This window comes from Schistocerca gregaria, chromosome X (genome assembly GCF_023897955.1).
Source record: "Schistocerca gregaria isolate iqSchGreg1 chromosome X, iqSchGreg1.2, whole genome shotgun sequence".
Lineage (NCBI taxonomy): Eukaryota > Metazoa > Arthropoda > Insecta > Orthoptera > Acrididae > Schistocerca > Schistocerca gregaria.
The window spans coordinates 87,026,971-87,039,553 of NC_064931.1; the positions used below are offsets into that span (position 1 = coordinate 87,026,971).

General features: G+C 38.9%; 1 protein-coding gene across 1 annotated transcript in view; it reads right to left on the reverse strand.

The window, feature by feature from the left end:
* Window positions 1-238: 238 nt before the first annotated feature.
* Window positions 239-12,583, reverse strand: part of LOC126299151 (uncharacterized) — a 36,249-nt gene continuing 23,904 nt past the window's right edge. The window contains exon 3 of the mRNA XM_049990920.1: window positions 239-1,759. Coding sequence (XP_049846877.1) covers window positions 1,547-1,759 — 213 coding nt within the window. The 3' untranslated portion in view covers window positions 239-1,546. The remainder of the gene's footprint in view (window positions 1,760-12,583) is intronic.

Here is a 12,583-nt window from a genome sequence, read left to right on the forward strand (position 1 = left end):
ACACTTTGATAAGCGAAGGTTTCTCTGAAGCCACAGATCTAATTGACAGACTGTCCATCAACCTGCAACAGCAGTGAAACCTACCAACTGTTAGTTTGTTTAAAAAATGGTAAGCTATTTACAAGCCACACATTTGACAAAACAGGTCTAACAGCAGAGAACGCTCAGACATAGCGTCGCAAATGGTTCTGTTACAACTTTTACAATTGTTTTCAGTAACTGGCACCACAGTGTCACAAGTACTTAATAATTAAGTTATAATCAGTCCAGGATTTACTGGTGACAATTTCATATAAGTTACCAATTCTGTAAGGTAAATGGTGGATGAAGGTAAATGGAAAAGATTAAAGAAATGAAGAGAAGACAAAAGTTGTTTGCAAAAAATTTTTGCATGAAGTCTCGATAATGTGGCACAAATATTTCAATAAATTAGTTAAAGGCTATTAATTTGTGTATTCCAAAATGAAAATAGTCCCGTCAGTATGAAATGGAGCTCTATGTACTGTGCTTACAACTTTTGTAGATAACATAATGGTGAAGGAATATGTTTTCTTCAGCAACAAAATTTACAAAGGACATCTAGTGTAGAACAAAATGTCTTGCTGCCTCACCCAACAATACCTGTAAGTGCAGTTTCAAAACCTTAATTACACATAAAGTACTCTCTCACTGAATTGTCTATATACAATAATTAGAGCAATGAAATTTGAAGAAATGAACTGCATAGCTTAAAATACGACGAAATTCCTCTGAGATTTCATGTCTGCCCTCTGCTGTGACGTGTTACTCCGAGGTCAACTTACAAAAGAGAAGACTTTCTCTCACACAAAAATATAAGTTACAAACTAGCGGAGCTGCAATGCTTTGGGATACTGCTACAACGTCACCCATTGTACACGCAGCTATGTCTACAACTACGCGTAAGAGATCATATGAAAACTCTAAAAAAAGGTATTGGAACCTTTTTGCACAATTAAAAAAATACACAATAATTATTCAGTTTTACATTAGGAATGTTCCACAACACAATATACAATGTTCCATTTACGTAATCGAACAGCTTTACTTGCGATTTATTATATATATTTATATACTTTTATATACGGTCATAACCCATAATTACAATAGAGTTGCAAAACAAAACGTATCTAAGCACTAAAAAGAAATCTGTACTACAGCTAAGCGATAAGTAGACATGTAAACACACACTGTAATCAAAAAAATTACGATTTATGTAAGCAATGCACTGAATGCAAGAAGTGATAATTGTATAAAATTCGGAGCACATTTTACCACTTCTGAAAACTATCGTGAGATTCAGTACACGACCCGTAAAGCTTAACCTAAGGAGATCACTGGGAATTACAGATACAAATCGAACGAATAGTTCTCTAATACAGATACGTAAAACAAACAAGTAATCACTGAAACTGTCTCAGGGAGACACGTTAGGAGATCATCTCCACTCATAACGATAAGAACTAAAATGAAATGAGACTTAGAAAGTAGAACTTAAAGACTAGAGGGTGGTGGCCCGCGGCACGGCTCATCGTGAGCAGATGATGCGCCACCCCACGTAGAGTGCGATGACGGTCCAGCACACGGGACGGCCGTACTGTGGGGGAACCAGGCGTCCCAGCAGCGAGGCGCCGCCCACGCTCACACCCCCGCCGCCCCCGCCGCCCATGCTGCTGCCGCCGGCCAGACCGCCGCTGACCACTGCTGACGGCTCCCGCGTCTTCTCAGCCTCCTGCTGCAGCTGCAACACACAGAAAGAATTGCCGCTATAACACAAATGCTTCTAATACAAACAGAAACAGGTGGTTTTGAGAAGTAGTTTCCTCCCAGTCTCTCAAAACAGACATTCTTCTCGTTTCGTTTACAAAATTATGTTTCCGCCAATCTTTGTCAGTATCAGTAGATTCTTACTTTGATTAGATACCGGTACCTTTAAATTTTGAATAACAAGAATGGTAACGGTGGTGATAATAAATTAGTCCGAAACATTTAATTTTTTACAACTACGATTTCCTGTTTTGCATTATTTACTACATTATTTGCTTGGTAGAACAATAATTAATTTTTGTTGAGGAAATTACCGTCCACGATTAGTTCGTAGATTTGGAAAGTGGGCGAAAAACCGCAATCACTATATCTGTATGAGAGACTATAGTAAATTCTTACAGTTTCTGTTGATGTTATATACTTCATACACATGCATCTCACATGCAAACGACGTATATAGTACTTTTACCACTTCGTTTTCTCGTGATAGACATGTGTATGAAGAGCATAAAATTGACCAAAACCCTAAGTGGCTTCTGTAGAGTAACATTAGCACAAATTTCTTGAAAAAATTATGTTGTTCTAGATGGCTGGCTACCCAGTCAAAAGTAATGACTGTTCTGTAAATCAAATAACATAGTATCTGTGGTGAAAATAAAAAAAAAACCACAGTCGTAATAAATGTAGCAGCCCTATTTTTCATTATCGTCCTTAAAGTTAGGATATTATGAAATCTATAGACATATAATAAAATGTACACATTCAGTTCCAGATTTTGGAAAACGGGAATTCGTTTTGTAACATTTACAAAAATATGTTTTATCGATTCTTTGTTATTATCAGTCTTACGTATATCTCAATTTTAAATTTCAATACTCTATCTAACTGAGAGGCAGACCACACCAATAGGTGATCAGAAACATAAAAGCTAAGCAGAAGCAACCACAACCGATATGCGAATTTTAAGACAGAAGTGCAAGGCACGACAGCAGATTTGAATAGGAAAACACACCGTAAAAGCGTAGGTACAGCAAGAAAACAAAGAAACCTAAGATTAACTTACAGAAACAAGATAATTTTTGAAATTATTTACAGCATTTATTAATCACGGAAATGTTTGACATGTAATCTAAAATATCAGCTTTGAGAGATATAATCAGGTTACGAAATAACATTTTGTTGTTACGTATTTAAATAAAAGTCTTGGAAATCCATATAAATACGGTGAGCGCATTGTATTAGTGTTCTGAAATCAGGCAGGATTAGTGCTATGCGTGGAAACTTTTATAACGCAGTTTTCATTAAAAAGTACCAGCAGTTGTGCTATTCTCGGCTAACAACACAATAATTATTCTCCCATGCATCATACTACACGTTGATCTCGATAATGACTTCGTCAGAAGATAGCTGTGACTGAAGCAAGCCAGTTGATCTTCAGTTTGAAAAAAAGTGTAGAAAAGAGAAAAAAGTGGAAACTCACAGAAGGAATAAGAATAGAATGGTCTGGAAACATTATCAGTTATTTTAGTTGTTCATGTAATGAGTAGTTATTCTCTTCACAATATTTTCTTACAACGAACTGTGTGGAAAAATCGTTTGTTCTCTTTTTAAGTAAAAGAGCGAGAGTATGATACATACTGACCGTGTGTACGCAGTAAAAGTAATTGTTTGACTATGTCAGCACAGCATACTGCGACTTGGTGGCGAACAACGGACCTGTGTGACAAAAGCAAGAAATTCTATCGATAGAGGTGAGCCAGTGGTTAGCACATCGGACTCGCATTCGGGAGGACGACGGTTGAAACCCGCCTCCGGCCATCCTGATTAAGGTTTTCCGTGATTTCCCTAAATCGCTTCAGGCAAATGCCTGGATGGTTCCTTTGAAAGGGCACGGCAGACTTCCTTCCCTATCCTTTCCTAATCCGATGGTACTGATGACCTCGCTGTTTGGTCTCTTCCCACAAAACAACCCAACCCAAAGTAGTCACAACAGTTTAATCATCTTCGATATCCTACTGATTAAACACTTTTTTGGTATCTTTTTATTGGTTCCGTAGCGTGATCACATAATATTTGGTGGTAAAGCGAGACCGATTAGTGCAGACATAGAATATTTTGAAGAAAGAGATAAGTGATTTTCTGGTGAAGGCCTGACCAAAGATCACAGACAATGCCTGGCTTGACTGGTGTAACAAGCTACCACACCAGTGGCATACAATAGCAGTGATTACAAAATAGCTGAGTACTGTTAATGTAAGTTCCGATATCACTCTTCCTTCGAAAAGTGGAGAGTATATAAAATACTCTGCGTATTATATATCTGCCAAATGTAAAACATACAGAACAGAGCACTGTTGTGAAATTTTTCACTACAGTCAGACGACCTTCCATGGAGCAGGTGGCTGTAAGTGGCGCAGTATCAGGCCGATAAGATACGATAGCAGCTGGCACGTTACAGCTTGCACCTTCAACGAGATTTCACATCTTTTATCGAAAAAGAACTCTTCGTATCAGCTGCTCTAAATATTATACACTTCTAGATACAAATAATATTTAAAATGTAATCAAATGAAAATAAAATGTGTCGTCAGAGCAAAGGTTTCCTTTGGTTTGAGAGTTTGATCAGATATTAAAAATGTATCATTAGTGTCATGCAGATAGTATGTAAAAATCGAATACTGCAATTTCCTGTCACACCAAAGATAATTTTATACAAGTCGGTACTCTTTTTATAATGAAATGTCGTCACCAGTGCATGAAACAACATCGCAATTGCCAGTGAATCATTCAATAAAAGACACGAGTAAATCTAAACACTGCGAAAATAGATTAGTTGCAAACTGAAACAAGTGTTCCGTATAGTTTCGGGCAAGTCCTGTGTCGCAACCACGACGTTTATCAATTGAGAACGTAGAACTACTTATACCTAACTAAGCTAAGGACATCACACACATCCATGCCCGAGGCAGGATTCGAACCTGCGACCGTAGCGGTCGCGCAGTTCCAGTCTGTAGCGCCTAGAACTGCTCGGACACTCTGGCCGGCGATAACTGTACATTTTGGCGATCAGAAAGCGGGTAGAAGTGTTCATGTTGCCATTGCATCGTGGCACGTTAGCAATTACCGTACGAAGGAATGAGATGCGATGGCGTGCAAGTCATCATCCACCGTATAGCAGACGGCGTCGACCCGTTGGCTCAGTCAGGACCTCACTGTTCGGTATGTTACGGCAACGCTGTCAAAATGCAGTCAGTCGCTGTGTCGTCTCACTGTGTAGGGTAGTAATCGCTCTTCTACACACTTTAGCTTCAGTGCCGTTCCACCACGTCACTGCTACAGCACAAAATATCACAGGAGTACAAACAAATCTATCTCCCAGAGATTCACCACTATTCCAAGTTCAAATTTACTTACATGCTGATATTACACCCTTTGTTTCGGAAGAAGTATTTTGGCACTTGTTTAGAGGTTTCCACTTCGCTTGGCGGCTTTTCAGTAACTGATCTTGGCGTAACAATGACTCTGACGGTCACACATACGGCATGCCGCACCCACGCGTACGGAAGGTCTTTAGCACTCCCAGTGGCATATGCTAGCAGAAACTGCTACGAGTTTGGATTCATTTAGTACAGTGTTCCCTGTTGTTGCAATTTGTTTAAGCGTTAAAATGTTTCTCTCCTATGGATAACTTGAGACACATTTTCGTCACAATCAACGAATGTCTACAAAAATAATGTACGCGAATCAAAAGCCTGAAATGTATCGTCTATTGCAGGTTTATTTCCTGAGAGACAGCTCTGAGAAGGTGTCGTCGCGTCTTTTATCTCGGCATGACAGATGGCCTGCCGACCACACAATTTCCAGCCCGCGGCGAACCTGATTACGGTAGGCGGAAGGGGACCGTAGAAGCAAGAAGTCGTGCCTGACTGGGAGTGTTTTATTTGAGAAGGAGCCAGCGTTTCGCGTAACGAGATAACCGCTCGGGGGAGCGCCGACAGCCCTATCTGGGCGTTGGCGCCTGTGGAGCATACAACCAGTGTCGGTATCACGGCGGGCGGGCTGCCATCAAGCCAGGCGCACAGCCGAAACCCCAGTAGTGCGAGCCTACATTTCCAGTTGTATACGCCTGCTTCTTGCAGTCCGTGTGAATTTATGTATTCCATCTCTCTAGTACTGTGAATTCGAATATGGACTTCTGTCTACTAACACACATTTGCTTTGACGGACGAGACTCTTACTGCAAGTATTTGTGAAATACTGTAGTTAAGTCAAAAGCGCTACATTACAATACTGAGCTACGGTTCTCGCATCACGAAGACAACGGTGCCCGCTACAAGTCAAGGAAGATGGAGAATTCCGCCGTTATACTACGACTAATTGTCAGGCTTCAGCTATTATTCCGTTACGACCGGGTTGATAACCATGGGGAATTTCCAAACCCCATACGCCTTAAGCAAGTATTAAAACTGAGTTCTGTTTCCTTTTCCGTGTTTCGTTTTACTGTCAATACCTTAGCAACTTTTCTACGACGAGGCAAAATTTCTTTTATTGACATGTAAATAAGAGTACTTAGTTTATTACCTTCCAGTACTATTCACAGATGAGTTCAGGTATTTTCCACTAAATAATCGAGATTCTCTCTTCTTTCACGCTCAATATCAATGTGAATTTGTTTTACTTCCTCTCATTAGAGTTTTTTAATTTTTATAATCAATGCCAATACATTACTTACTTTCCTAATACCATGAACAACTGAAGAGTAACATAACTAAAAGGAATCTAAAGGCTAATTGAGCCAGAAATATGTGCATATGTTACTCAAAACTGTCTGGAAATAAAAGCAGTAGTAAATGAAGGATGAAAGCCGTTCTCAGTTGTGGACACTTGATCACAGAGACGCTTGAGCATTAGTACTTCCAACACAGCTACGGGAAACTCAGTAGAAATTAAAAAAAATCATTCATATGTGTTTCTACTCCGGATAGTGCAGTGACCCAGCGCTCGAAGATTTTGAAAGCATTCAGTACTAGAAGAAGCGAGAGACAAAGACGAGTGTTGTAACAGAAAAGCAGCGCCAGGATTCACAATTAGATTCCGTGTGCGTCATAGTGCCCTGCTTCATATACACGGTGTAGTTCACAGGAATGCACTGAGTAAATGGTCTATGATGTGAAAACCATACCACTGAGCTCACCTGTTCATTATACCGACGTGGTTACTAGGAATAACCTTCCAATGGATTTTTTTCTCGCTGTTATCCGAGTGGTGACGATATCTGTTATTACAAAGACAGAATTTCCTAAATCATAGAATTGTCCGTTAAGTAAGTTTCGCAACAAAGCGCAATTTCGACAAGTAAATCTCCGCGAAATGAGGACAGGCAGCATGTTTCAATGGTTAAATTTAAATTAGTATAGTAGGAGAGAGTGTTGTACTTAGAGGAGAGTGTACCTAGGAACATGCTATGTTTTTTGGTCGATACTTAATTTAGTGACCGACTTTACAATCATATGAAGGAATGCATACTCTTGACCACCATATATAGTATCTGCAGTTTTCTACATCTACATAACTGCTGCCACCGTATGGCGAGTGGTGGAGGGTACCCTGTATAATTAATAGCCATTTCTTTTCCTGTTACACCAACAAACAGAGTACGGTAGAAACGTCTGTCTGAATGACTCCGTATGACTCGTGGACCTTGTTGGATGCAGTAGAATAGTTCTGCAGTTAGTTCCATTTGCCGGTTCTCTAAATTTTCCCACGAAAAGAAAGACACCTACACTCCAGGGATTTCCATTTGAGCTCCCGAAGCATATCCATAACACTTGCCTGTGGTTTGAACCGACTGGTAATAAATCTGTCAGTCCACCTCGGAATTTCTTCGATGTCTTCCTTTAATCCTACCTGATACAGCTCCCCAACACTCGAGCAGTACTCAAGAATAGGTCGCACTAGCGTCCCATAAGCGGTATTCTTTACAGATGAATCACACTTTCCTAAAATTCTACCAAGAAGCCGAAGTCGACCATTCACCTTACCTACCACAATCCTTGTATGCTCGTTCCACTTCATATTGCTTTGCAGCGCTACGCCCAGATATTTAAACGAGGTGGCTGTGTCAGGCAGGACACTACTAATTCTGTATCCAAACATTCCGTGTTCATCATTGCTACAAATTCGCATTACCTTACATTTTTCTACATTTAGTGCTAGTTGCCATTTATCACACTAACTAGAATTTTGTCTAAGCCATCTTCTATCCTCCTACAGTCACTCAATTTAGACACCTTACCGTACGCAGCAAAAAACGTAGATTGCTACTCGCCCTATCAGCCAAATGATTTCTATAGTTTTTGTTGTTGTTAGACATGACGTTGTATACTGCGAAGAATTTGTAAATATTTCGCTTTCAATACATCCTAGTGCCGTATAACATATTAAAAGTAGTTTATTCTTCAGATACAGGTGAGTAAAAGGCTATATATTTTTAGAACTACTTTTATAACGTGTGGACAACTAAAATATACTTCTTCAGCCGTGCAGCATTCAGAATGGGACACGTGATACTTGTAAATGAACCGAGTTTCTTTAATGTTTTAAGAACTCGTTTTTGACAATACTCCCCGTTAATTTGATTTCACTTTCTGATTATTGGTGTGTAGTGGAGTAATAACGTGCCAGATAGACTACTGAACATAATACTGACAAGATTTTCTCCACTGTAACGGATTTATGTTTCAGTCGAATATTTTTTTGTAGGTACATCACCATGTTGTACCTTGAACATGTCCTCATATTTAGAAAAACCTTAATTTTTCGGAGTAATCTTTGTAATTCCAGATCAAGACTGCAGGACATAAAAATTGAATGTCATCGTTTAAAAACAGAATACGAGAATTTTCTAAACTTCTATCACAGAGCAGGCTAGAGGCTAAAGTGTGAAAGGTGTTCGAAGAAACTACACTCTCTCCTATTATGGAACAACATAGCAGGAAAATGAATAACAGAATGGAGCATCATTACACTGAAGATTTTCACTTAAGTACTGTTTAAATCTAAAATGGAATATTTTGAAACCAACTACGAGAAAGTAAAATATGTTTCATCGATTGTAAAAACTGATATAAAAAAATTTCGAAATTGTTTTTGGGTCGATGAAGGTTAGTATTTGAAGAGGTGTAACGATCTGAGAAGCAAAGTAACTGGCGCACCCACTGACAGACGGTTGTCTATCAACGTAGTGGAATCCGTCACTAAATGATTCACTTTTAGATTACAAGACTGTACAACATTGTATTCGGTACACTGTATGGGACATAATCCCTCCAGTTGACAGTTCACTGGGAATGGTGACGAAAAAAGTTAATGTCGCAATGTGGCCTTGCCATGTATTAAGAAGACTTAGCGAAGTCGTATCATAAAATGGTTAGAGATGTCCGAGAACTGCAAGTCAGTTCAAGTAATCGGAGCGAAAAGTAAGAATATGATTCCGGGAACGAGATGTGAGAGGTTTATCCGAAGAGCGCGCTGGGTGTGGGACGCAGTGGCCGGGGTGATCCGATATAATGAATTGAGTGTCGGAAGTAATGGGATTGCCTATTGGACGGCATCTGTAGCCGGGCGTCCCCTCGCCAATGTCTCGCAGGATAACACGTTTTCCTCTAGTCCAATAATCAAATTAGACCCTCGGCACTGCAGGTCACTCAGCCGTGTAGCAGCGTGAACCCCACAGGGATGACACTTCGCTGCAGAAAATCTCTTGTCCTTAGGGACAACGCGTTTCATTCGATATATTATTACGTGTTTGTGCAATCATATTAATTGCGTAATAGTCCCAAATGACAAAGACGAGAACATGCGTTCCGAAGGCGATATGTTGGAATGTACAGGAACATCATATCTTCCGTTTCCCTGCACGAGTTGTAAGTTGTATTTAACGAGGTTGATTGTAATTTAGAATGACATTTATATACATTTCACTAAGTATCTCAGAGCTACGATCGTACAACAACGTACTGACGATACGCCATAGAAAAAACGAACTGTACAAAGTATTTTATTTCGTGACCAGACTGTCGTAGAAATCACGAACCCTGCTGCAAGTCAGTACTAATATCACTGTAAACGCAAACTCAGACATTTCATTTCACTGTCTACTTATAAAAATTGTTTGTCAATCAATGGCAAATCTTCTGTATTACGACTTATTTATATTGTTTATGACACTCTAGCGAACATTTTTGTGTGGTTAGGGAGCTACACTTTCTTCTTGATAACCCGTTACTTGAACAAATCTTAGAGTTCCGACAGGTCGAAATGTGTCGCTTTGCACAATACGATGCATAACGGATAAACTATAACCTGTGATACATGTTTTAGCTTCCTGCACAGTGTTGCTCATACACTTTATGTTGGTAACGCTTCCAGCAAGATATTTTTGCACAACACAATCATAAAATATTTTTGAACTTTTTTTATGAATTCGATACAATTTTTTGCCGCCCTGCGATTGGTTAAAACAGTGGTGGTGCAACTGAAGCCTAACCAAAAATCACCGTAATGATGCACGATCTTAATCGATATACCCCTGCGATGTAAACTGTTTGGATATCTGATGTCTCTTTGGTTAAAATGCGCTTGTTTAGGAGAATGCTAGTAGGTGGCGCCACATTGGACGAAGATAACAGAACAGTTGTTACAAGAAACATTACTAGGTTTTTCACAAAGATAAATGATCATAAAATTGATTACAAATAAGTGAAGTGCACAAAAATGTCAGGAAATGTGGGATGAGGTACAGTATTTCCCGTGACTTGTTATTTTGTCCCTTAGACTAGGAAGGCATCATGTTCCTCATGTTGAACGTAGCACCAAATAACACGACATAAAACTCTATGTTTTGGATACACAGCAGAGAGAATTCTTCGCAACTCCTGAACCATGCCACATTTTTGTGTTTAGAAATGTAAATTTTCAAACGAATTCATGTACGCGCGTTTCTTCGCTCACAATGTATTGTAAAGTAAGACAGTTGAAAACGAGACGAAGGCCACAACGCAAGCTATTAACCCTCTAGAACTATAAAATGAGTGTATTCAAGAAGTATAGTTTCATAAAGTTCGAAATTTTCACAAATTATTTAAAAATTCAGTTTTAATAAATATTGTTATATTACTTAATAAGTAAAAGATTTATCAAAGAAATCTACACTACAAAAAATAGTACTGTCAAACATGCAAGACAACCTTTCAAATCCTGTGGGTCTAAGCTTTCTACAACATGCACATCCTTCATTTTACACCTTGTATCACAGTGGCTATATAATATAATCATTGATACAGTAGTATATCCTCTACAGTATTACAGCTAATACAAAGATAACATAGCACCACAGAACCAAAAACAACCATACAGGTACTATACTATATCCAGTAACACAGGTTTACTTATACACTAATAGCACATCATTTCCTATGATGGATATTACTAAATTTACATAATCAGACAAACATCTGGAGCCTGTTATGGAATATCGAAATCAAACTGTGATCAGTTCTGTATAGGGAGTGAAGGCGGGAAATTTATCATCTGTTGCTGTGAAGTTAAATGTTGTGTTAAAGGCTGTTTTTTAGAAGGAAATGGAAATGCTTCAAAAGGTGATAGTACTGAAAAATTATGAATGAAAAATTTTCATATAAAGACGTGCTCAGTTCTCAGCGTTACGGAGATATATCTATCATGACGTTTGTCATACTGGGCACATAAAAACTTGAACTGTATGTGGACATTCCTTCGGCAACAGTACCTGGAACGTACTTGCAACAGGGTGAACCCGTCAACATTACTGGCCGAATTGGCCAACAGTGGAATGGCGTCTCTATTAAATCTATTCCGTTGTTGTTAGCGGCGAAGGTGTTTATGGGCCACAAAGGAGCTTTCTGCGCTAGATCGTTGTTTATGTAGTTTACTATAAAATCAAATTCAACAGAGAATGAGTGAAAACAAGGAGGGAATTGTTAATTTGCGTTATGGATTGTTGTGTGCAAATTAAAGAAAAATGTATAACCAATTCCGATTGGGTACACAGTATTTGTCCACACGAGCTGCAAAATGCATACAAGATGGCAAAAGCGTTTATGCACATTAACTGTACCCATAAACTGACAATAAAATGCAACAATCAGTTTACTGACCCAAGCAGCTTTCGCACTCCTGACAACTTCAGATAACCGAATATCGGAAGTATTTGGGTAAGGAATACGTGTCTTATTGGTGTTTTCACTTCAGAAAGTTTCATGGTAATAATACTTAATATATGTCAGTTTGCAGTACAAATCTGTGTTCTCATATGTTACCGAGTGTTACTGTCATTAGTTTCTCTAATTTTATAATTGGTAGATCATGAAGACTGAAAGATATTCGTCGTAGATGTCAATAATAGCATTAGTTGTTCCAACATTACAATAATTTACAATTGTAATTTTTGCTTTTTACCTTTACCTTACATTCTACGAGCGCCAGGTGAAAACTTACTGAAAGTAACAGGCAGTGATTGGTCAAATAATGCAACAACGTACAAACTCTGCTTCTAGGCCTAGCACAATGGTAGCGTGGATAGAGATGCAGTTTTGTCTCAAGCGACAATTTGATACGCGGAATAATTAAATGTTACTGGTCGTGATGACTGTTTCAGTTTAAACAGATAAACTGGAAGACTGCCCGTCATACTGATCGTTTCTTTGGAGAATTGACTGACAACTTAAATTCACCAAAAGACAGAGACGGATTCTGCTCT